Here is a 27,845-nt window from a genome sequence, read left to right on the forward strand (position 1 = left end):
ACTTTTATAAGTGGTTGGGATTCTTTTTTTGTAATTTTTATAACTTTAAAAAAATTTATACTTATTTATTTATTTCCCTTTTGTTGCCCTTGCTTTTTGTTGTTGTTATTGTTATTGTTATTGATGTCATCATTGTTAGATAGGACAGAGAGAAATGGAGGGAAGAGAAGACAGAGAGGGGAGAGAAAGATAAACACCTGAAGACCTGCTTCAATGCCTGTGAAGCAACCCCCCTGCAGGTGGTGATCTGGGGGCTCGAACTGGGATCCTTACTGTGGTTCTTGCACTTTGCGCCATGTGCACTTAACCCACTGTACTACCGCCCAACTCCCAATTTTTACATCTTAATAATTAATGTTATTGCATTAATATTGAGAAAGAATCTGTTCTAGGCTGTAACTCTATTAATATTATGCTAATACAGTCTACATAAAAACATATATTTTCCTTTTTAATTATTTTTTAAATTTTTTAAATAATTTTTATTTATAAAAAGGAAACACTGACAAGAACCATAGGATAAAAGGGGTACAACTCCACACAATTCCCACCACCAGAACTCTGTATCTCATCCCCTCCTCTGGTGGCTTTCCTATTCTTTATCCCTCTGGGAGTATTGACCCAGGGTCATTATGGGGTGCAGAAGGTGGAAGGTCTGGCTTCTCTAATTGCTTCCCCGCTGAACATGGGCATTTATAGGTCGATCCTTACCCCCAGCCTGTCTCTCTCTTTCCCTAGTGGGGAGAGGTTCTGGGGAAGCGGGGCTCCAGGATACATTGATGGGGTTGTCTGTCCAGGAAAGTCCAGTTGGCATCACAGTAGCATCTGGAACCTGGTGGCTGAAAGAAGAGTTAACATATAAAGCCAAACAAATTGTTGAGTAGTCATGAAACTAAAGGCTGGAATAGTGCAGATGAAGAGTTGGGGGGGTCTCCATTTTGTAGATAGCTAGTAGGCATATTTTAGTTATATTCCAAGGGGCCTATGTCTATACTAGTTTTGTTTTTTTCCCTGAGCCTGAAATGTGATATGCAGGTAGATCCAGGTTATTGTCTGGGGAGATGAGGTCATGGCTAGAAAAAGGACCAGAGAACTGGATCAGGGAAGACAGTAGCTCCCAGTTATGGGAAAGGTGTATAAATATTGTTGACTGTAAACCCCATCAATTTGATCTGATCTGGGGCCCATATTCAGTTTAGGAGCCTATGTGACTCCCTGTAGAGCTGAGCTCACATTCTGTGGTCATGAGTAGGAATGTTCCAAGCTGCTCTAATTTCAGAACACATCTTCCTCAGGTGGAACACAGAATATGTTGTCCATCCTCTCTTTGGAGGATGGAACATTCTCTACCGTTGTTGATCCAAGTTGAGGGCAAGGTCCTATGGGGGTCCACAAAAAAGGTTTATAATGTTAATTAAAATTCTATTATGATATGTTTTCTATTCTGTCCTGTAAATATGTTATTCATGTGAAATATTTCTGAAAATATATTTATATCTGGTAAGCAATGATTCAATGTAGATTTTATCTAAAGAGGTAGACATTTGTCCCTAAATAATAATTGATTAGTTTAGGAGCAGAAAACTTTTCCCTTTACTTGTTACTTGATATGGTTAGGGTTAACAATTAAATTGGCATAGGCAGACTGAAGGAGGAATATAAATGTCATATTTATAGGATTTCTTTTTTAATATTTATTTTATTTATTTATTCCCTTTTGTTGCCCTTGTTGTTTTATTGTAGTTATTATTGTTGTCGTCGTTGGATAGGACAGAAAGAAATGGAGAGAGGAGGGGAAGACAGAGAGGGGTAGAGAAAGATAGACACCTGCAGACCTGCTTCACTGCCTATGAAGCAACTCTCCTGCAGGTGGGGAGCCAGGGTTCGAACCAGGATCCTTACGCTGGACCTTGTGTTTTGTGCCATGTGCGCTTAACCCACTGCACTACAGCCAGACTCCCATTTATAGGATTTCTAAAGATGATTAAAAGCAATTTTTAAATGCACCTGTGTTGTATGCTACATTTTCAAGTTGTCAAAGTAACTCCAGTTTTCAACAAATGAATTTATTATAATTTATATGAGAGAATAATTAAAATATTACTGCCATCACAAATTAACACCTATTAGAAGCAATGCAGACTGTTGAATTACATGCTATTTAACATCTACGTCAACAGAAAAACCATGATTCTTCAATGCAGTGGGGCCAGGTTTGAACCTGGGTCATGTACCTGGCAAAGCAGGTAACTATCCTTATGAGCTGCTTTGCCAGTCTCTTTTTATTTGCTTCCCCGGTGATCACTGGGGCTCAGTGCCTGCACTATGAATCCACTGCTCCTGGAGGCCATTTTTTCCCATTTTGTTGCTCTTGTTGTATTTATTGTTGTTGCTGTAGAATAGGACAGAGAGAAATCGAGAGAGGTGGGGAAGACAGATAGAGGAGAGAAACATAGACACCTGCACACCTGCTTCACTGCTTGTGAAACGACCCCCCTCCCCTGCAGGTGGGGAGCCGGGGCTTGAACCAGAATCCTTATGCTGGTCTTTGCGCTTTGTGCCATGTGAGCTTAACCTGCTGCGCTACCGCCTCGTACCCTGCCAGTCTCCCTCTCTCTCTCTTTTTCTTTTAAACTCAATGGTTATGAATACTTTCATCCTTCACAAAGTTAGTTTTTTCCCCATTTTATTTGATAAGACTGAGATAAATTGAGAGGGGGAGAAGAGAGAGAAAGATGGACACCTGCAGACCTGCTTCACTGCTTTTTCCCTCAGGTGGGGACCAGAGATCCCCACACTTTAACGATGACTCTTCAGTCACTATCAGGCCACCCCATCAGCTGGGGCCCTAGTCGGGGAGTCCTGAGATTGGAGTCCCAAACAGATATGATGGGCCTAGACCTTGAATAAACCCTTCTATCCATTGTTACCGATCATCTCTATCAGGAACAATACAATAGACCCCTTTGTGGGCCCCCATAGGACCTTGCCCTCAACTTGGATCAACAACGGTAGAGAATATTCCATCCTCCGAAGGGAGGATGGACAACGTACTCTGTGTTCCACCTGAGGAAGATGTGTTCTGAAATTGGGGCAGCCTGGAACATTCCTACTCATGACCACAGAATGTGAGCTCAGCTCTACAGGGATGCAGAAGTCACATAGGCTCCTAAACTGAATATGGGCCCCAGATCAGATCAAATTGATGGGGTTTATAGTCAACAATATTTATACACCTTTCCCATAACTGGGAGCTACTGTCTTCCCTGATCTAGCTTTCTGTACCTTTTTCCAGCCATGACCTCATCTCCCCCAGATAATAACCTGGATCTACCTGCATATCACATTTCAGGCTCAGGGAAAAAAACAAAACAAAACTAGTATAGCCATAGCCCCTTTGGAATATAACTAAAATATGCCTACTAGCTATCTACAAAATGGAGACCCCCCCCCAACTCTTCATCTGCACTATTCTAGCCTTTAGTTTCATGACTACTCAACAATTTGTTTGGCTTTATATGTTAACTCTTCTTTCAGCCACCAGGTTCCAGATGCTACTGTGATGCCAACTGGACTTTCCTGGACAGACAACCCCATCAATGTATCCTGGAGCCCCGCTTCCCCAGAACCTCTCCCCACTAGGGAAAGAGAGAGACAGGCTGGGAGTATGGATCGACCTGTCAATGCCCATGTTCAGCGGGGAAGCAATTAGAGAAGCCAGACCTTCCACCTTCTGCACCCAATAATGACCCTGGGTCAATACTCCCAGAGGGATAAAGAATAGGAAAGCCACCAGAGGAGGGGATGGGATATGGAGTTCTGGTGGTAGGAATTGTGTGGAGTTGTACTCCTCTCATCCTGTGGTTCTTGTCAGTGTTTCATGTTTATAAATAAAAAATTATACACCTTTATTCTCTATATCTTGAGGCTTAAAAAGAGGCAGAAAATTAAACAGTTACTGGGGCACTACTCCAAGACTTCTGCTTAAGATGAGTGTCTAGAAGAAAGTGGCAGATAAATACAGAAAAAAAAATGTCATTCAGAAGAAGGATGAATATCAGATGATCTTTCTAATATGTGAAAGTTTTAAACAAGGAAGAAAGGCAGAACATAGGGTGAAACTTGGACTGGGTATGATCTGTACAACCAGGTTCAGGACTCAAGGCTGGGAGTATGGACGGGAGCAGATAGAGTGAGCTTTGGGGTTCCAGTTCATCCAGAAGGGTGACCTAAGTTGACAGGGGGTGTGGTGTGTGTGTACAGACATTTATGATAGAAAGGTAAGAAATTGTGTTAACAACTGCCTTATGAATCCTTTTTTATTTCATTAAGAAAACAAACAAGAAAGGATGTGTTACATGACGTATAAAATTTATAGGATTTAGCAATAAATTTAATTTGAGTAAGGCACATCTAAATTATTATTTATGTTCACAAAATTCAATAAGCTAAGGAACTGCATATTTCATATTACTTACCAATAGGATATAATGGCAAGATTAAACTATAAACCAGAATTAAATGCAGCAATATAAGATTGTATCATCTGTGTCAAAAGGTGTGGTTTATTTTCCAATTATCCCTTTCTCCTTTTCCTTCAGAGACAGAAGGTAAATATTCACAGGTGCAGAAACTTATTCTTCTTTAAGACAGCCAAAGTGTTCTTGTCAGGTCTTACTAGAATTATATAGCATTTGGGGGCAAAGATGCAAAGTAATATGCCGGCACTGGATGTCAGGATGGAGAATACCTCCACAGCCACCATGACCTTGCCCTTGGTGCTGTGGTACACAGGGAGGAAGGTAAGCCAGACACTGCAGAACATCAGCATGCTGAATGTCAAGAACTTGGCTTCATTGAAGGTGTCAGGCAGGTTCCTGGCCAGGAAAGCTAAGATGAAGCTCACCAGGGCCAAGAATCCCATGAATCCCAGGGCACAGTAGAAGGCAGTGACTGAGCCCTTATTGCACTCAATGATGAGGAAGCCATACTCACTGTGCGTGTCAATATCAATGAATGGAGGAGAGACTCCAAGCCAAATGCCAGAGAGAGTTACTTGGATAAAAAAACAAGTGCAGATGACTGAGCTGGATATTCCTGACCTCCAAAACCAGTTTGCTTTCCTGCCTGGTGTTATGCTCCTGAAGGCCATCAGCACAGTGATAGTCTTTGCCAAAATGGTTGAAACCACCACAGTAAACACCACTCCAAATAGGATTTGTCTGAGGATGCAGGTGGCTGTGTTGGGATGCCCAATGAAGAGGAAGGAGCAGAGGAAACACAGGAGGAGGGAGATGAGAAGAATGTAGCTGAGAGTCTTGTTATTGGCCTTCACTATGGGGGTGTGTCTGTACTTCACAAAGACTGCAAGAACCAGAGCTGTGAGAGCAGAAAAGGAAATGGCAATTGTGGCCAATGCTGTCCCGAGTGGATCCTCCAAAGCCAGGAAGGTTACAGTCTTAGGGAGGCAGTGATCTTTCCTACTGTTTGGATACTGGTTATCTGGACATTTCATACATTCAAGGGCATCTGGAGAAAAAATAGCAAAAATCTCATTGTCTCATGCTTTGGAGTTTTTTGGTAACTTCAAGGCATAATGTCTTCCTCTCCTGGATACTTATAACATGCTTCTAAAGCACTTAACCCAACTGGTCAGTGTCCATCTCTATAGACAGGGTTTTCCTTACACCTGCTACATACAATTAATTTTTATTTGATAGTGACTGTACAATAGATAATCTTTAAGATACTTCAAATATATAGATTTCTATACTAAATCCTTAAGTCATTCATTGTACATGTAGGCTTTAAAGGTACTTATTAGAAACCTGCATATATTTTATTGCATAAAATAATTGTTTTTTCTGATAAAATATTTTTTTCTAGATTTACTGTAAGATATATGTTGCAGTGATAAAAATATGGTCTTTACATATGATATATTACTTTTAGAAAAAGACAAATATAATTAGTAGTGTATCACCCTGTTTCATAACCACACTTCCTATTAATGATCATATTTTTAAAATTTTTAAATGTTTATTTATTTATTCCCTTTTGTTGCCCTTGCTGCTTTATTTGTTGTCGTCGTTATTGGATAGGACAGAGAGAAAAGAAGAGAGGAGGGGAGAGAAAGATAGACACCTGCAGACCTGCTTTGCCATCTGTAAAGGGACTCCAGGGCAGATGGGGAGACGGGGTCTCAAACCTGGATCCTTCCACCAATCGCTGGGCTTCGTGCTACGTGCACTTGTGCCGCATGCACTTAACCCGCTGCACCACCGCCCCACTCCCTAAGGATCTTAACCTTTCTCTTAGTCAAGTAAGACACTCTTCGTTACCTAAATTACTTCTCTCTATCTCTGTCCCTGTCCCTCTCCCTCTCCCTCTCTCTCTCTCTCTCTCTCTCTCTCCATATGTATGTCTGATTTGCCTGTTTTCTAATACTCTCTCCTTTATGCTATTAAAAAAAAGTTCATCTTTAGAAAAACAACCTAATCGCTTTTTTTTTTCCCTCCAGGATTACCACTGGGGTTCGGTGCCTGCACTACCAATCTGGTGACCATTGTTTTCTATTTTTGTTGTTATTGCTGCTGTTGTTGTTGGATAGGACAGAGAAATCTGAGAGAGGAAGGAAAGACAGGTAAGAGGAGAGAAAGACACCTGCAAACCTGCTTCACCGCTTGGAGAGACCTCCCCTCCCTGCAGGTGGGAAGTTGAGGACTGGAACTGGGTGGTTAACACCCGTCCTTGAACTTCGTGCCATGTGCCCAGCCCACTGTTAAGTAATTTTATCTGTCACACTCTACCATCACCTCCTTCATCTGTTACATGACTGATCACATGAGTAATAAAAAATGGAAGATGACGCTGAGGAATTATTCTGATGCAGTCTCCGCCCCCAGGTTTTACCACAGCCTGCGAAATGCTAGCAGTGCCCCCCTTCAACCAATCCTGGTCCCACACGGCACCCCTGGTTGTCACCCAATAAAAAGCCCCCTCACCCCCCCCCCTCTCTGGGCTCTCCGCTCCCCCTCTCGCAGATTTCTCTCCCTTCTCTCACCCCGTGGTTAGGTAGTGGGGATGGCCATTGTCAGCTGACTCCACGTGGCCTGAGCCACCCCCGCATCCTATAATAAAGATTTGTGTACCCCCTTGCTCCAGACTTCCTCTCTCTTCTCTGCGGTGCAGCCCGACACCGGACCACAACAACAGGAAGAAATAACACTTTATGAGTCCAAATAAAATTTTATGTAATTAGGATGAAGTGATGACAGAAGTAAAGACTTTGCTGACTCTTACCTGTCTTATTGGAAATCTCATTTTCTGCACACTTGACACAGTCAAAACAGCATGTGGCTTTGATGTTCTGTGGGATTTTCCTAAATCCTGGGCCACAACTCTGACTGCATACAGACATTGGAACCTGAGCAAAATAAATGTTGCTAATAAACTCATAACAGATGGATTAGAATAGTTCTAAAGCCAAATCATATTATTTGTTGAAGTATTTATAGTGTATAGTATCTTTCAGATAAATCTAGATGAACAGTGAATACATAAATTAGAAAAAAAAAGTCCATATTCGGCTAAAATATTTCACTATTGGGATCAGGTAGATTACTTCCTTGAAAGGACACTAACTTTTCATGTATCAACAGGTTCTAGCCATAGTCTCCACCATACTAAGGAAGCTTGGGTGCTGTGGTATTGTCTCCCTGTCTTTGTATTTCTTTTTCTACCTGAAGAAAGTTAGCCCAGAGCAGCAAGGATCCAGTGATGACAGAAAAAAACAGTGAAAAGTCATTTATCTGTTCAAAAGCAAAATATCTGAATAACTTACTTCTTTCAGTACAAAATGTATGAGTCAAGTTATTCACTGAACTGTAACAATGCTGTCTCTCATGTCTTTGTAAAATATAGTACCCTCCCTGGGTAAGGATGACAGAGGACCTTATTGTTATAAGGAGGAGGTTGTATTGTTATATGGAAAACTGAGAAATGTTGTGCATGTACAAACTGTTGAATTTACTGTCAAATGTAAGACATTAAAACCCCAATAAAGAAATTTAAAAAATATATATATATAAAACTCAAGAAAACTTGGTGATTTAAATTTTAAATTTACATACTATTATTTTTCATTATGGTAAAAAGATTTAAGGCCCAATCTTTTAGCAAATTACAAGTATACAGTGTAGCAAATTAATTGTCATACAGTACATCAGACCACCCAGAACTTATTTTCCTCAGAACTCAAAATTTATTCACACTAATCAATATCTATCCATTTACCCTACTGCCTACTCTTAAAAACAACCACTCTACTATCTTACATTTCATATATATGCATATACATTAATATATAACACACTGTCTATTTTATCCTTTAACATTTGTGTTGTTTCCATATATTTCATGGTTGCTGTGAATCTTACCAGAATAAACATGGAGTCACTGACATGACTTTGAAATAATGATTTCAGTTTCTTCACCTACGTAGTGCTCCTAAAGAGATATTTCTGGATAATCCTGCATTTCTATATTTACTTTTTTTAACTTTTCAATATTTATTTATTTTCCCTTTTATTGCCTTTGTTTTTGTTGTTGTTGTTGTTGATGTAGTTATTGTTGTTATTGAAGTCGTTGTTGTTGGATAGGACAGAGAGAAATAGAGAGAGGAGGCAAAGAGAGAGAGGGGGAGAGAAAGATAGACACCTGCAGACCTGCTTCACCACTTGTGAAGCGACTCCCCTGCAGGTGTGGAAAGGGAGCTTGAACCGGGATCCTTCCACCAGTCCTTGCGCTTCGTGCCACATGCGCTTAACCTGCTGTGCTACCGCCCGACTCTCTCTATATTTACTTTTCTAAGGAGTGCCAGAGTATTTCACAAAGTGGATACACCTCTTTAGATCCCAACCATTAGTTATCAAGGAGTCCCTTTCTGCACATTATCACTACGTAGATTATCTTTTAAATATCTTATCTCATAAGTCACTAAAGATTTAAGAACCTATGTGTATTTTGATTAATAATGGAATTTCACAGAAGACTCAGTTGGTTCAAATACACTTAATGTGTAATTATAAGTTACCTGACCACATATGCATACATATTTTACCTCAATAATGAAAATAACAACAGACATTGACTTGTATGGATGGATTTTTCCTTCTTTTTTTTTTTTTTTTTGGTGTGCCAGAGATTAAACCCGGGACCCCTGAGCCTCATTCATGAAAGTCTTTTTTTTTTTTTTGTGCATAACTACTATGCTGTCTCTGGGCCCAAAAATTGTTATTAACAACATAGCTAATATACATACTGACACTGCAGCTAATGCCCAACCACACACACAAAAAAAAGGTTTAAAGTTTACTATTCTTGTTCCTATAATAGAGGTAAATAGGTATAGTCTTTCTATGTTCTATAGACTACAAATTAAGATATTTAATATATAAGAACATGAGTTATGTGTTATCCATTGACAACCATGTAGAAAGTTTGAATACAATGAAATGCTTTTCATGTAAAAGCTTTATTTTGGTATGCACATTCAGTCAAAAGTTATATTGAAGTGTACTAACCTCATCATACTCGATGGCCCACTCTATTATTTCTTCATGGATGGTGATCTCTTGACCATCTGGAGCCCTCGGGACAAATTTTCCCACTTTCACTATCTTTTCGAGACCCAATGGAAAATTACAAAGGTTCAGAATGTCATATTGTACAGTAGAATTTCTATTTTCATCCTTAGTCACATGGTCACCAGCACTGTTGGTAAATTGAGTGGTTCTCAGAGCTTGGTGGAGCTGAAAGAGATGAATTAGAGAATAATTTTGAAACAGAAAGAGAGAGGTCCCTATGGAGGTAGTTATCATTTCATGAGTGGCTTACAGGGAAAGAGAGGGTTGAATCAGGAAAAGAATGGGCTTGTACAAATGCGGACAGATAGTTGTAGAGAAGATGGTCGACCCATGTCTACAACCTTAGTGGGAACTGAGGTGGATTATAGTGGGGAGAGTAAAGATTCAGAACTCTGGTGGTGGGACTGGTGTGGATTCAAACCTCTGTTGACATGTAACTGTAATATAAAAATATATAAAAATTAAAATAATTTTAAAAGACACTATACAAGAGAGAGAGAGAGTCTCTTGCCTGAGGCTGCAAAATCCCAGGTTCAATCCCCTGTACTACATAAAGTCAGAGCTGAGCAGTGTTCTGGTAATAAATAAATTAAAAAAATATTTTTATATATCTTAAAATCTTATATTTATATTCAGTTAAAACGTACAGGTCTTATCTTGAAATGTTGTCTATATGGACTTAACAGTAAACTACAGACTATCTATATTATCTCTAGTTATCAATAGAGTTTAAGAAAAAGTCTTATTTTAAAGTTTCCTGAACTAATGAACTTGAGAAAATTTCTTTTTAAGATACGTTTCTTTTGGACAGAGCTAGAAGGAATTATGTTAAGTGAGCTAAGTCAGAAAGATAAAGATGAGTATGGAATGATCCCACTCATCAACAGAAGTTGAGAAAGAAGATCTGAAAGGGAAACTAAAAGTAGGACCTGACCAAATTGAAAGTAGGGCATCAAAGTAAAAACCCTGTCGTGAGGGGTAGACATGTGGCTTCCTAGGCCGGTGGGGGATGGGGATGGGGGTGGGGGTGGGGGTGGGGGTGGGGGTGGGTGGGTGGGATGGGACATAGTCTTTTGGTGGTGGGAATGGTTTTTATGTACACTCCTAGTAAAGTGTAGTCATATAAATCACTAGTTAATTAATATGAGAGGGGAAAAATTAATTGTATGTCTCGAAGTTTTTAAAACACAGACTGAGTCTTCTTAATATATAGGCTGTGCATTTGATATGTGGACTCTTTCAAAAGTCTAGACCAAGTAGATGAGCGGCAACCAGTGGCACAGCTATTTACAAGATACTGGGTGCTATACAACAAACCCTAACAAAAGGACTTTTCAAAGTTAACCCAGTTACCAAATAATGTGATAATAAGATTACTATCCACTGTCTTTTTGAACCTTAAGACAGCAGGAACCTCACATCTCCACTAAAGAGCCTGTATTTCCCCCAGTCCTGGAACCTTAGGATAGGGCCCACTTTCCCGCATGCTTCTCCCAATCCATATCAAATAATATTGCAACTGCCGATCGCAACCTAATCAACACAACGATTGCCACCTCAACATGCTTCAGCTCAGACTGCGTCCAGAGACTTCAGGTGTGGAATGACAACCCTTTAGCTTTTACTTGGGTGAGACCTTTCCTTTTGTAGCATTCTCTAATTCCATCCCAGGTGGTTCACTTTCTAACAAAGTCCCAAGACCTAGATATACACCAGGTTCTGTGAGAGAGAGCATATGTTCACACGTATCCATAAACTACTGCAAAATATATACCTAAAAGCAAAAGTACACTAGGGTTTGCAGTGAGTACCCCCCTAACACTTCCTCTCCACTATTCCAACCTTTGGGTCCATGATTGCTCAACAATTGGTTTGGCTTTCTATGTTAACTCTCTTTTCAGGCACCAGGTTCCAGATGTCATCAGGATGCCGGCCAGGCTTCCCTGGACTGAAGACCCCACCAATGTGTCCTGAAGCTCTGCTTCCCCAGAGACCCACCCTACTAGGGAAAGAGAGAGGCAGACTGGGAGTATGGACCAACCAGTCAAAGTCCATGTTCAGCGGGGAAGCAATTACAGAAGCCAGACCTTCCACCTTCTGCAACCCAAAACGACCCTGGGTCCATGCTCCCAGAAGGATAGAGAATGGGAAAGCTATCAGGGGAGGCGAGGGGATATGGAGATTGGGTGGTGGGAATTGTGTGGAGTTGTACCCCTTTTACCCTATGGCTTTGTTAATTTGTCCTTTCTTAAATAAAAAATAAATTTAAAAAAGATACTTTTCTTCTCCTTTCTTTTTCATAGGCTCCTGTGCTCAATATAGACCCCAGATCAAACAAATGACATTTACAGTTAATGGTATTTATATACTTTTCCCATACTTGAGAGCTACTCTCTGCCATGATCCAGCTTTTAGTCTTATTTCCAACCCTGACACCATCTTCTCAGACAGTGCCTTTAGCTCACCTGCATGTTAATTGTTGGGCTCAGGCAAAATTTAGTAAAGTCATGGGCCTCTTGGAATATACCCAAAATAGACCTACTAGTTTTTTCCAAAATGGAGACCCCAATCTCATCTGCTATATTCTTGCCTTTAGTTTTTTGATTATTAAACAATTTGTTCTGCTTTATATCTTTTTTTATTTTTGAGAGGAAGCACTGCTTAATTTCTCACCAGTAAGTCTTCGTATGCACATGGGCATAATACATGTGCACATGCATGCCTTAGAATGGAACTTTTTTCTATTTCCTTTTTTTTTTCATCTTGGAGGGATTAGTGTTTTACAATAGCCAGTAAATACAATCGTTTGTACATGCATAACATTTCTGTTTTCCACATAACATTATACTCCTCACTAGGTCCTCTGTCATCCTTTTCCAGGATCTGAACTCTTAAATATTTTTCATTGGTCAGTCTATTTGTGTCCTAGTACCAGGCAGTTTTTATTACAATGTCCCTGTAATATAGTTTGAGACCTGGGACTGTGATACCTCCAGTTCTGTTCTTTTTTCTCAAGATTATTTTGGCAATTTTAGGTATTTTCTTATTCCAAATAAGTATTTAGCTTTTGTTCTATGCTCTTAAAATAATTGGTGAGAACTTGGAGATTCCATTAAATCTGGGGTTAAATATCTTATCCACATTGATAAGTAGAAAACATCTGCTCCAATTAAGTGTCAATTTTAATAAAGGTATGAATATACATGTGATTATATAAAGAATTGTCACTGTTTCCTGACTCTTGAGGACAAACACTTCAATTTGAATTTATACTTTTTATATTTTTAATTTGTTGTCACTAGGCTTAACTGCTCCAATTTGACTGTTCCACATTCAGGGATAAAGAGAGAGAGAGGGAGAAGGAGAGGGAGAAGAAGAGGGTGAAGGAGAGGGAGAGAGAGAGAGGAATTAAGAGAGACCAAAGTACCAAAGCTTTCCCCAATATATTAATGGCCAAGTTCAGACCTGGTTGTAGACATGACAAACCAGGATCACTTGCCATGTGAGCTACTTGCTGGACAAGACAAATACAGTTTTAAATCACTAATGACTCATTCATTGGCAGCATGTCTTAATAATTTTTTATTAGTGATTTAAAAATGATTAGTAAGATTGTAGGATAAAGGGGGTACAATTTCCACCCCCTCCATAGGAAGCCTCCCTATTCTTTATAGATCTGGAGGTATGGACCAGAATTCCTCATGGGATGCAGAAGGTGGAAGATCTGACTTCTGTAATTGCTTCTCCACTAAACATAGACATTGGCAGGTTGGTCTACACCCCCAGCCTGTCTCTATTTTCCCCTAGTTTGATAAGGCTCTGGAGAGGTGAGGTTCCAGGACACATTGGCATGGTCATCTGCCTAGGGAAGTCAGTATGACATCATGGTAGCATCCACAAATTCGTAGCTGAAAAGTCTTAAGAATTTTTTAGGATAAAATATTAAGATGTTATGGGATATATACTCCATGGAATGTGATCAGAAAAAAAATGACGTTATTTTTATTGGAACAAATAGATGGAAGTGGAGGTGATGGTGCTTGACTATATAAATAAGAAAGAAGAGAACTTCCAGATGGTTTCACTGATATGCGGAAACTAGGAAACTGAAACACATGAATTTGTAAAACAAACAAAGCAAAAGCAAACAAAGTATCTCTAAGACTCTGGCAGAACTATGGTGGTTATTGCTGGGAGAGAGGGGGACACAGAACTTTGGTAGGGAGTGTGCTGTGGAACTATATGCCATGTGGTATAACAATATTGTAAACAACTATTAATCACAAATGCATGAAAGGAATAAAATTTTAAGGAAATTTTTAGGCATGGGTAAACACTTAGACAGGATGTCTTAAGAACTCAGTACTCTGTAAAAAGCCAGGGACTTCTCAAACAGTGAGGGGCTTTTGGGGAAACAGCCCCTATGTGGTAAAAAACCCCAAGATTCATCACCTGCTGCTAAGCCCAACAGTCATAAAAAATGTTGAGATTCAATTTGAATTGTATAGACATGATACATTCAACCCGAACAGTTCATCAGAAGCCTAAACTGCTTATATACTTACTTGTTCTCTTTGTTCTGCTTCCTGTTTGAGCAAATCTTCTTGGAATTTCTTAAATGTATTTTAAGACACATAAATAAAGGAACCAAGAAAATAAACTCTCTGGGTTTCACCATTTGCTTTCCCTGCTTTAGGGGAGCATCTCAGTAGAGTCCCTTCAAGCATCTTCCAGACTCCCAAGTCTTCTAGTAATTCAGTTGCTGATCCAGTGACAATTACATTTAAAGAAGAGGAGATAGCATAATGGTTATGCAAAAACATTTCCTTTTTTAAAGGTCATTATTATGAGATAGAGACAGAGAGAAATTGAGAGGAAAGGGGGAGCTACAGAGGCTGAGAGATAGAGAGACATCTGTAGCACTGCTTCTTCACTCTTACAGCTTTCCCCTGCTGTAATGTGAGGAGCAGGGGCTTGAGCCTGCTGTAATGTATGCACTTAAGCAAATGCACTACCACCTGGCCCCTGCAAAAATATTTTCATGCTGGAGGATCCACAACCCCAGGTTTAATGGCCCCAACCATGAGCCAGAGATGAGCAGAGTTCTGAACAATAATTATTGTTATCATAACTATGATGATAATTTTAAAACCTTTTTACCTGCAAATTATTCTCATATGTGTAATAAATGTAGTAATTCATGTATTTTAATAGTATTTTAAATTTAAAAAGAATATACATTTGGCATACAGAAGTCTAGGTACAAAGTGGATGTTCAAATCTCTCCAATAGTCATTTTAGAGCATCTATATGTACAAGCCTAGAAATAGTCAGTGATAAAAACTGTTGAAAGGATGTAGCTAACATTTACTCTCAGGTAAAATGTTACAAAGATTTCCTTTAAGTAGTGATAACTTCTATTTCTTGAATATATATACATATATATATGTACACATTTGTATATATTTCTTGGCAAAGTATGCATCTTCATTTAGTTCATAATATTAAATTCCACTGTATTTTCTGATTTACCCTTAAAATGAGAAAATCTTGTTACAAATTTCAAATTTTTTTTCTTTTCTTTTTACCATAACACTGCTCAGCTCTGGCTTATAATAGTGCTGGGAAATGAACCTGGGGCCTCAGAGCCTTCAGACATAAAGGCATTTTGCAGAACAGTTATAGTATCTTCCCAGTCCTGAGAAAAATCTTATTTATTACCACATGTTTCTACAAGTAATAAATTCCAGATGGAACAATGAAGTGGGTAAAAGAATTACCTGCCAGGGATGAAGTATCAGGGTATTTGCATTATCCTTAGATCCCTCTGGTGTTCTTTGGTGAAGCAGCTTGTGGAGGGAGTAGGCTACAGAGTACACAGCATCATAAACAAACTTAGCGAGAGCTTGCATGCTTATGTCAGCATTACGAAAAAAAATAGTCAAAGAAGAATTTAGTGGACATTTTTCTAATGTTATACAATCAAACTCAGAAAAGGAACAACCAAACATAAAAGGCCAAAGTCTACTAAGGAAAATATCTTCTGGATATTTTAAAGGGTTAACTGTTTGAAGAAAATGTTTAAAACCAGGAATCTCACTCTTTTGCTTTGAAAATAATAGAGTCCCGTGGAAACTATCAAGTATAAAACTTTCCCTTTTGGTGAAACTCCACCGTGAACTAATGATCCACACTTTCCCAATTACTTGATGTTCCTTTTGCATATACTTCAATAATAATAGTGGTTTACTGTCCCCATAGACAACAGTCACATTGACTGAGCAGTCAGTAATGGTGGCCCAGATTTTCTTGACTGAATTTATCATCTCAAGGGAAGAAACTTCTATGCAGGCTATACAGATATCTTCTTTGGACATTTCCACATTCATTTTCCCAGTGAAACGCTCACCATTCCAGTCATCTGAAACAAGTAGTCCAACCCAAGTCCATCTGAAATACACTAATAATTTTACTATCCCATAGGGTAACAATGATTCCTCAGAATCCATTTGGTACAGAGATGGAAACTGCCTTTTGTCATCCAGTGAAGGGTCAAACATACCATAGCTGACCTGAAATTAAAAAATAACAATAATATAACAACTATTAACATTTAGAAGTGGCTCCAGTGAGACAAGCACATACAATAAAGCCTATATATCAATTTTATCGGTTTCCTCTCCTAGAAAAAAAAAAAACAGCAATAAAGGTATGTGTATAAAGTCTCAGTTCTTCTGGGCACACCCCCAATTTTATTGTGTGTATTGATGACTCATCTAGAAGATGAAAACTTTCTGCTTATAGGACATCTGTAGAGCAAATACTCATTAGTTGCTAAGAACAGATCCAGGAGGTGTGGCCATGGGCTAATCAGGATCAGGTCTGATCTCCCCCCAAAACAATAAATTAATACAATTATTGACCTAAACAGAATCCAGCGGCTACTGCTGAAACACCTGCAGCCTCAGGTGGGTGCCCAAAAGCATAGTCAGTTAAGGCAAGAAGGAGCACAAATTTGATGCCAAAGGGATTTAGTGTTCCAGGTGGCACAGTGAAGCGCCATTTTGCCTCCATGTGCAGAAAGAAAAGAAGGCAGTTTACAGTGCCAGTGGAGAGAGAAGGGAGCTTATGACCTTTCAATCTTTGACTCAGGGGCTTTAGCAAGTACACACCAAAAAACAGGGAACATTTGTGACCATAAGGAAGCTGGGGTCAGGCAGTAGCACAGTGGGTTAAGCACACATGGTGCAAAGTGCAAAGACTGACATAAGGATCCTGGTTCAAGCCTCTGGGTCCCCAATGTAGGGGGGTTGCTTCACAGGTGGTGAAGCAGGTCAATAGGTGTCTATCTTTCTCTCCTCCTCTTTCCATTTCTCTCTGTCTTGTACAACAATGATATCAGTAGCAACAACAATAACCACAACAACAATAAAACAATAAGGGCAACACAAATAGCTTCCAGGAGCAATGGATTCATGGTGCAGGCACTGAGTCCCAGCAATAATCTTGGAAGCAAGAAAAAAAAAAAAAACCCAACCACAACAAACCCCACTTCTGCCAAGAAATATATAAACAAATATAAGCCTAGTGAACACAAGACTAGCACCTCATGCTGACCAGTAATAACCAGCACAATAAAACTGTAACCAGAAAAGTAGACCTAAGCAAGAAACAATGCCATATCAGGAAGATAGAAATGAAAAACAGGGATGCCAGAAAATTAAAGATGTAGAGAGATTATCATAGAAAGACTGCAGAAAGCTCATTATGAGGTCTCTCCAAGAATCTAAGCATAATATCAAGAAACATGATCAAAAGTTGAAGGAATTTTTTATTAAGGAATTAAGAAATACAAAAGGACCTAAGCAAATTGTAAATAGGGCACCAAATAAAAGCACTGTGGTGAGGGGTAGACATGCAGCTTACTGGGCCAGTGGGGGTGGGAGTGGGTGGGAGGGATGGGTCACAGTCCTTCAGTGGTGGGAATGGTGTTTATGTACACTCCTAGTAAAATGTAGTCATATAAATCACTAGTTAATTAATATGAGAGGGGGAAAATTAATTGTATGTCTCGAAGTTTTTTAAAACACAGACTAAGTCTTTTTAATGTATAGGCTGTGTATTTGATATGCAGACTCTTTCAAAAGCCTAGACCAAGCAGATCAGAAGCAACCAATAGCACAGCTATATACAAGATACTGGATACTGTACAGCAAACCCTAACAAAAGTACTTTTCAAAGTTAACCCAATTACCAAATAATGTGATGATAACATTAACTATCGATTGTCTTTTGGAACCCTAAGACAGCAGGAACCTCACATCTCCACTATAGAGCCTCTACTTCCCCCAGTCCTGGAACTCTTGGATAGGGCCCACTTTCCCGTATGCCTCTCCCAATCCATATCAAATAATGTTGCATCTGCCGATCGCAACGATTGCCACCTCAACATGCTTCACTTCAGACTGTGTGGAATGACAACCCTTCAGCTTCATTACATGGGTGAGACCTTTCCTTTCATAGTATACTCTAATTCCATCCCAGGTGGTTCACTTTCTAACAAAGTCCCACAACCTAGATATGCACCAGTTTCAGTGAGAGAGAGCATATGTTCACACGTATGCATAAACTACTGCAAAATATATACCTGAAACCAGAAGTACACTAGAGTTTGCAGTGAGTAGCCCCCTAACACTTCCTCTCCACTATTCCAACCTTTGGGTCCATGATTGCTCAACAATTGGTTTGGCTTTGTATGTTAACTCTCTTTTCAGGCACCAGGTTCCAGATGTCATCAGGATGCCGGCCAGGCTTCCCTGGACTGAAGACCCCACCAATGTGTCCTGGAGCTTTGCTTCCTCAGAGACCCACCCTGCTAGGGAAAGAGAGAGGCAGACTGGGAGTATGGACCAACCAGTCAAAGTCCATGTTCAGCGGGGAAGCAATTACAGAAGCCAGACCTTCCACCTTCTGCAACCTACAAAAACCCTGGGTCCATGCTCCCAGAGGGATAGAGAATGGGAAAGCTATCAGGGGAAGGAATGGGATATGGAGATTGGGTGGTGGGAATTGTGTGGAGTTGTACCCCTCCTACCCTATGGTTTTGTTAATTTATCCTTTCTTAAATAAAAAAAAAAGTAAAAAAAAAAAAGAAAGAAAAGAAATACAAAAAAGCTCAGAACAGGATTCTCTTAGAAGCTAGAAAGCATAGAAAGAGCAAATTCAGTCAGAATTCACTAAGTGGGGCTTGGTGGTGGTTAACTTACTTAAATGTACATGTTACAATACACATGGATCTGGGTTCAAGCCCCTGGTCCTAATGTGTAGGGGGAAAGTTTCATGAGTGGTGAAGCAGCTTCACAAATGTTTCTCTCCTTTTATACCTCCTCTTTCCCTCTCAGTTTCTGGCTATCTCTACCAATAAATAATAAAGATAAATTTTTTAAAAATTAAAAAGAGAAAAAATTATAAAAGAAAAAGAATTCACTAAGCAGTTAGGAAGCATGAAAGAAAAGCTTCAAACAGAACTGCATAAAGGGAAAGATACTATGAGTGCAGTTCAAGCTCAGGTTAAAGGCTTAGGAAGTAGACTCACACATGTAAAAGAAAGAAATTCTAATCTAGAAGACACACGTTAGTCTACTCTTTCAATTTAAAGATGAGACAGAGGGTTCATTTGACTGAAATTTAAAGATGTAGGATAGGAATGGTTCAGAAAGACATTCCTCTCTGTGGAATTGCAGACTCCATCAAAAGGTTCAATATAAGAGTGATAGGTATATCTGAGGAGGACAAGGTCAAAAGCCCAGAGTACATTTTCAGAGCAATTTTAGCTGAGAATTTCCCTCACTTAGGAAACCCTCAGAACATTCTCATTTAAGAGGCAGAACTCTCACCCAAATTTATAAATACAAAAAGACCAACACCAAGGAACATTATTGTAAAACTATCAGAACTCAGTGACAAGGCAAAAATTTCACAGGCTGCTAGGGAAAGGAAAGAAGTTACATACAAAGGTAGAGCTATCAGACTTTCATCAGATTTCTCTTCACAAACCCTAGAGGCAAGGAGAAAGTGGAATGCTATATTCAAAGTTCTAAAGGGGAGGGAATTCCAGCCACACATTTTGTATCCTGCAAAATTATCCTTCAAACATGAGGGAGAAATAAATGTTTCCTCAAATATTCAAAAACTAAAGGAATTTGCCATAATCAACCCCCCCTACTAGAAATACTGTGTGGAGTCCCACAGGAAAGGAAGAAGCAAATTAATACACATTCCAAATGGGGTGATCAGCAGTAGATTAGAACTAAGAACACAATAAAAATGGGAAAGAACAGTGCAGGTAATTAGAGGACAAAGGAGTTCTAGTTAATGTTTGTTAATCAAGATAAACTTAAAAAAGACTTTTCTAGATATACAATGCTAGTTCTTACACATATAGAAATCACAAAACAAAGCAGGAAACAGGCATTTTAGGCTGTGGAAAACTATAGTAGTTACCAATGGGGGGGAGGGCAGGCACAGACTTTTGGTGGTGGAAAATGTGTTAAATTATTATCTTATTCTTTTATATTCTCATAAATCATTATTAAGATGACATGTTAGGTGAAATAGATGTTCTCTATTTCAAGTCTCTAACTGCCTAGCCCATAGCACTTAGTACAAACATTTGCTTTATCCTAAGTATTCAATACCTCAGATTTATAAGATCATCAAACTCTGAAACTGGGCTTAAACTGTTCAGGGAGCTCTAAAAATATATGTGCATATATCAATTTTTAAACATCTAAGTCAACTACAACTTTAGACCAGACAGACCAAGACCATTTGGCCCCATCAGTATCTAAAATATAAAGATGTTCAGATACCACTAAAATGTACAAAGCAAAGTGAGGTCAAATATATTACTGTAGATGTTAACCATTAAATTAGCATAAAAACAAACCTGGTTTTAGTAATAATTAATTATTCCTATTCTAATTTCTTTCTAAGACTACAATAAACCCCTTACCTTCTCTTTAAGATCCTCCTTTTTCCTAGTCCTGGAATCTCTAGGACTATACCCATACTTCTCAATATTTCTTCCCTCTGATTTCTTACCACCACATCACCTATGCTGACCTCAACCAAATTGCTACTAGTACTGCCATCCCAGGTTATGCCACTACTGAATACTTATGGTGGAGTATAACCAGAGATACTGAGCCTAAGATGTCAACCTTGCAACACTTCAAACCTGGTGAGATCTTTCCTAACACATGGGACTACCTACACCCATGTTAGATGACACATAATATAATAAAGATACAGAAACTAGATATGGGATAGGGTTTAGAGTACTGGGTACAGGTATACATGTATGCATAAGCATTGGGAAATTTTATAACTCAAAGTAATAGTATTCAATAGTTCTTGATGATTAGACTTGGACCTAATAAACTTGAAATCTTAGTTGAAGTGCCTAAAGAAGTCATCATACATTCTCTAATTTACTAGATTTACACCAAATTAGTTTAGCAGTCTAACAGAAAGACCCAAAGAAGACAGATCCCAAAAACCCAATTCCGTTTGCAAGAAAAAATGACACTCAACACTTAAACAACAGGGAGAAAGTCTAAAGTCATCAGATAAAGGGAGGACTACAAAAGTTGGATATAAAAGTTGGGCAAGATACTGGCTTACTTAATAATAGCCTTTGTGGTCAATAACACACTATCCCATCATCCGGGGCCCTTGTCAGAAAATCCTTAGATTCCCACACAAATATGAGGGGTCTAGAACTCTAATGGATCCCTCTCTCCACCACCACTGGTCATTCCCTTTAAGAACAGTGTCATAGCCCTCTTGGAGACCTTCCCAGGACATTACCCTCACTATAAAGCAACAATGGTGGGTACTGCCCTGCTACTCAAGGAAGACTTGTCCTGAAATGAGTGCCGCCTGCAAATTTCCCAACTGTGGCCATGAACTGTGAGCTCAGAACAATAGGGACTCAGAGGTTACATAGGCTCTTCTGCAAAAGTATATATATGCCCTAGATAAGGTAAACAGGATGGGTAAACAGTCAATTTTATTCATAGATTTTTTTTTCAAGATAGGAGCTACTGTCTTCCCTAATCCAGCTTTCTAGCCTTTTTCTCAACTATGATACCATCTTCTCAGACAACATTTTGTCCAACTCCATGCTAGCTATCAAACTCAGGTAAAACTATGATAGTCCTGGGCCCTTTTGAACATGCCTAGAATGGAGTTACTAGCTTCTTTCCACCCCAAGATCCCTATTCTCATCTGCTATACTCCAACATGTTGTTTCCTGTTCATTAATCATTTTGTCCTGCTTTATATCTTCTCGCCTTTCAGCCACCAAGTTGCAGATGCTATCATGATTCCATCCTGACTTCACTGGGCAAATGACCTCACCAATGTGTTTTGGAACATCACCACTTCAGAGTTCTACCCCACTAGTGAAAGATAGTAGCAGGCTTGGGGGATGGATCGATCTGTCAATGCCCATACTTAATGGAAAAACAATTTCAGAAACCAAAATTTCAAAAGTAAGTTTGATCCATACTTCCAGTGGGGAAGAAGTGATAGGAGAAAGATGACCAGAGACCTTTGAACTCCAACTCCACCAGGAACTGGAGATATAGGAGGAATAAGGGAGGTACATTTGAATGTAATAATAGGTATATGTGTGACTTGGAAAGGAAGAGAAGAGATGGGACCTATATAAAAATAGGCCAAATATATACAAATATAGGCAGATGGTTGTAGAAATAATAGTTAAACCACATCTGCAATGTTTGGAGAACTATTGTAGCTTAAAATGGAGGGATTGGAGATCCAGAGCCCTGGTGGTGGGAACAGTATAGAGTTTTACCCCTGTTATCTTGTAGTCTTATAAATCACTAATAAAAAATAAAATGAAAAAAATATATAATAAAAATAGAATAGAAAAGACAATCAGATTTCAAAGGTACAAAACTAGTTTATATCACTCATTTAAAAAAAATGTGTTAAGTATTGGGTTTTTCTCCTAGTAGGATGATAACCCTAATAAAATACATCAGCTTGCCAAATCTCCCATCAATATTATCTCTAATTTTACAAAGATGAAGAATGTCAATTCTGGTTTTAGCCAGAGAAACATATTTTAGAGTTGGATAAAGGCCAGGAAATCTTAAAAGATACAGTACTGCTTTCCTTGTTATCACCTCTGGCACTTCACTCCTCCATGGTGAATTTTCCAGCAGGAAGATAGAGATAAAGATATAGAGGTCAAGGTAAAGGCATCACAACACAGTAGCTTCTTTCAGTTTAGTGGTGGTCAGCCTTGAACCTGAGTCGTGTGCATGAAAAATAAAGCTCACTGTCCAAGTGAACTATTTTGTCAGCTCATAGTAAAAACTTGATGTTAATGACATAATAATCATCATTGCAACTTTTTAAGAGTCCAATATGATACTTTTTTTTCAAGGAGAAAATACACTAACTTTACATTTTTAAATGTATCTAACTCACTCTGACTACAAGATTTGGGGGATGTAATTATTTTTTAGATGCAGATTCCCCAAAACTGGCATGCCTACAAACTGATGAGACCTTGTCACTGGCTTCTCATTCTATCTCTACTTTACGTCAAAAAACTCTACTAATATTGAAGATTTCTTGTCAACATTGGGATGTTATAGAAAATGTAATATTCTGCATTTTGTTGGTGTAAGAACATAAGACAAATACTATCTGGGACACACCACATCCTTTCTCACCTGTGGAAAGTTATAGAGTTCCAGTAATGTCCCCAACTGCTGAACAAATGGTGTTGAAATTCCTTCAATCACTGCCACAGTTCTGCTCTGTCTCTCACAGTTGAAATTTGGAATGTCCTCTCTCCCTCCTGACAACCAAAGCAGAGGCCCCATCATGGTTCTCTGGTCACTGTGGTAGGAATTATAGACCTGATATCCCAGAGACACATTGGGTAAGAGAAGTGGGTTTCTGTTGATTTCCTCAATGGCAAAGATGAAAGCCAAAACATATTCATAGTATTCATACATCAACCTGCATTGGAAGAGACCATGAAAATGCAGATAAAACCATGTGCTTCTATAATATTGAAATATATTTTTGAAAGGCACACCCTTATTCAGTATCTGTTTAAAGGCATTTTCCCTTTGACCTGAAGTTCTGGAAATTAGCTTAGTTGGGTTACGAATCAGCTGAGTATCAGGCATATAAATTAATACTACTCAAGAAGAAAAATAAATTCAGTGGCCTACTAATTTACCATGTACTGACTTTCAAAAATCATCACAAAAGTTACTCTATTTATTAAGAAATTTTTTCAAAGTGCTACTGAACAAAAACTTTAACAGGAAGTAGTGATGATGTAAAAGGGAATGTTTGAATGAGAGATAAGTGTTCAAACGAAGGTCAGTTAGAATAAGGACCCAAACAGCCCAAGTAAGGAATTAGAACATATATTGAGGGAAATGACTACAGTAATTAGATGCCTAAACATCATTTAGCTTATTTTCAGGGACTAGGGGAGAGCCAAAAGATGATAGAAACTTTTAGAAAACCAATAAGTAGAATGTCTATGCACTTTACTTATTGGAAGAAAAAATGACTCTTTTTGTCTGCATGTTTCCATCAAGCAAATCAAAGATAGCTCTCCAGGTAGACTGTGTGCTTTCACATGAGTGAGGAGCTAGGTTTCAGTTCTGACACTATGTTAGGGAAAATGGCTAGAGGGCTCTGAAGCCCAATTCCATTAGAACCCAAAGAGAAATAGAGGGGGGTGGAATGAAGGATAGTCAGAAGTAGTAGCAGGTGTAGGTGTGACTTAGAAAGGAAAAGAAGGTAGGAAGGTCAGGAAAAAAATGGGCTAAAATATGGATAGATAGTTACAGAAATATAGTCAACCTATTATCTGTGACTCTGGAAGAATGGTTGCAGTTTCCAATGGAGGGAATAGAGACACAGAATTCTGGTGATAAGAAAGGTATGGAATTGTACCCTTGTTATCTTGTAATTTTTCAAATCAATATTAAATCAGTAATAAAAAAATTGAAAGAATGAAAAAAATCCTAGCACCATCTGGAAGCACTGTTAAAATTAGAGGAAGCTCCAGGGATGGTGGAGCAGTGTGTAGTGTCTGTGTTTCTGAATCTCTTTTAAAAGCTTTCTATCTGAAATAAAAAGGAAATGCGTTTTGAAGGGATGAGAAATTGTGTTTTTGAAATGCATATTGACTACCATACAGGTGTCATATAAAAAAAAAACAAAAGAAACGTACAAAATAAAAAATAAAAAGATTTAAGAATCCATTAATTTGTGCCATGTCATAATCATATCTTGAAAGAAATTTGTGGACTGTGCAAAGTCATTAATAAATGTAAAAATGGATTTTTTTGCCTGGCATCCCAAAAAAATTGCAATTAAAATTTTACAGGTCATCACTTCACTCTTGACTGGATAGCAACACTGGTGAGAATGTGGGGAATACGAAGTCCTGTGCACTGTTAAAGTCATATAATTTTCATTATTATTCTGACTTAGCTGGATCAATTTATTTTTAAGTTTATTCTGTCTGAAAAGTGTAGAATATTACTATTTCTAGCAAATGTTACAGTAAAACAAGGAATGTTCTCAGCATTTAGGTTTTTATATAATTTTATATAAAAGTAGATGATTAAATGTCTTAAAGAGAAGTGCTAAATATACATATGGTTATATACATATGTTTATATATATATATATTATGGAGAGACTCCCATTTTTCTAATGTGGGTTCATATTAAACATGATAGTACATAAGATGTTCTCAAATTCACTACTTATTAAGTAAAAATAACCAAATTTTACATATGGTAATAATATCCAGGAAAGGGTAAACAGAGAGAAAGGGAGAGGGAAAGGGAGAGAAACAGAGAGGGAGGATGAGAAGGAGGAAAAAAGAAAGGATAGTGAATGAAAGAAAAAGAATAGGAAGAGAAAGAGGGAGGGGGAGGAGGAGGATGTGGTAAAAGAAGAGAAGAAGTAGAAAACATGAACCATAAATTGCTCTGTTGCTCTGATTTCAACTCTTTGGCAAGAACAGCTCCTCTTTACCAATATCGACACTGTGACTCGCAACGTAGCACACATTTCTGAGGTAGCCTGCTTGCAATTTACAGGAAACATTGTAGACCAAGAGGATCTTATCCTCCAAACACAAGGGGATCTATTACTCACTGATGGTTGTGAGTTCAAAGGTGTAAAAAGGAGAGCAGTCATGTTTTTATTTATCCTAAGTATTGCAATCACCCTCAAGCACACTAGGTAGACTATCTTTTAAAATATTTAAAAAGCTAATTGCTTGTCTCAACTCATAGCTCTGTGTCTCATGTCCTTGGGGGGGGGAGTCATATATTAAAGGGAGAGCATTCAAAAGCAAATGTACATCCAAGAAAAATATTTCTAACTAAACAATCCCACTGTAAGTAATGAGATAGACACAAGCTTAGAACATAGTGCAGAAAACCCCAAACTTACGCTTCATATTGATCCTCGGCACAGAAACAACCTAATAAAAATATAGTCAATTGTCAGTGTAGAAATTCTCTTTTAAATGCCTTTCTGACCACTACAGACTAAACCAATAGTAAAGACATAGCATTTCCATGCATCACTGAGATTAAGTTTACTTACTAGAGTCAACCAAAGGCATAACTCTAATAATGGAAAGAGATTTTACATATAACAAATATTTATATTTCTCCTGCATATATATGTATGTGTATATGTATATATAGAAAAGCGAGACAAAATAAAGCAAAAAAATCAAATATTTAACTTGCATACAATTGTACTTCCATAGCCTCATAGCCTGCAGGAAAAAAAAAATTGAAATCAAGAACTCACTCTCCAAAATGATTCCTTGTACTTGAAATAACAGAAAAATTTGGTGTATCCGTGCTATATCTAAAGATTGGGAAGAAACCACCAATATCAAAGTCCCTATTCTTGTGGAAACCATATTTTATTTCCATAAAACATGTGACCTCTGCCATTTCATCCAAAGATGCAGAAAGATGAAAGAACAGGAAGAAATAAAATAAGGAAGGTAGCAGAGTCATCTTCACTTGCATGGAAAACACTGAAAACGTAAAACTCTAGATGCAAAAACAGCCGTGTTAGTGAAAAAAGATGTGAACCTTGCTTAAAGCTGATCACAAGAAAGCTACTCAGTGTATGTGGGATTGTATCAGATGTAGGAAATGGCAAAAACATAGCAATATATATAGGGAATTCACAGTGCTTAGAGATGAACACTTGTGACCTGTTTGTGGGTTAGATACTCTTAGTTCTTGCTCCTTTGCTCCCTCAAGTGGAATTTCTTCCTTTGGGAAACCTTCCTTCCTTTGGGAAGCCTTCCTGCCTTTGGGCTTAACACCTGAGCAGAAACGCTTGCTTTTCTGCACAGTGAAAAAACACAGGTGGAAAATATGTTGATTGTTTTCTTTAATCTTTGTGACATAAGAAGCCCTCTAGTCCCTGGGGCCCTGTCTGTCCCAAAGAAGCGGAAAATTACACATAGCACAATTATCATGCCCCAGAGGTTCCAGGACTTGGAGAAATACAGATTTTAAAGAGAATGAGGAATGTTCCTTGCTATCTTAGAGTTTAAGAAGGCAATAAATAATTATTATTCTGACCAAGTTATTTGGGTACTTGGTTTATTTTGAAAATCTCATAATTAGGACTGACTGTGCCATACAAGGCCTTACCATGATTTATGTCATTTAAGTGCTACTTACAAATAATTATATCTTAGGTACTGACAGGACCAGTTGATTCTAGTCTGAGACTATAGGTGATTTAATATTTGTTTTTAAAGTTATTATTAGAAATGCATTAACAATTTAAGCCCAGTGTTAGAATTCAATAAGTTTACATATTTGAAACACTAAGTATTAAAGAAATATATACTCATAATTGAAATCTATGCATTTGAAAACCTCAAAAGAGCCAGTCTGTTTTCCCCTCTCATGTTGAACTAATAATGATTTATAAAACTAAAAGTTAATAGTTTATCTAGGCACCATTCCCACCAACAAAGATCCATGTTTCTACCCACACCCCCCTATAGCAGAGATGAAAATTAGATACAGTCAGAACCTTTCATGCCCCAACCCCATGAACATATATTCT

The 27,845-nt window shown here is 38.4% G+C and overlaps 1 protein-coding gene across 1 annotated transcript; it reads right to left on the reverse strand.

Moving 5' to 3' along the window:
- Nucleotides 1–4,618: 4,618 nt before the first annotated feature.
- Nucleotides 4,619–26,704, reverse strand: LOC103117766 (vomeronasal type-2 receptor 116-like). The gene is made up of 7 exons (XM_007527883.1): nt 26,556–26,704; nt 23,420–23,711; nt 15,428–16,219; nt 14,213–14,260; nt 9,585–9,812; nt 7,303–7,426; nt 4,619–5,529 (listed from the first exon to the last, which is right to left on the reverse strand). Exons 1-7 carry the CDS (start codon nt 26,702–26,704, stop codon nt 4,619–4,621), a joined length of 2,544 nt encoding a protein of 847 aa, XP_007527945.1.
- Between the last annotated feature and the right edge of the window lie 1,141 nt (nt 26,705–27,845).

Source organism: Erinaceus europaeus, chromosome 10 (genome assembly GCF_950295315.1).
Source record: "Erinaceus europaeus chromosome 10, mEriEur2.1, whole genome shotgun sequence".
NCBI classification, from domain to species: Eukaryota; Metazoa; Chordata; class Mammalia; order Eulipotyphla; family Erinaceidae; genus Erinaceus; species Erinaceus europaeus.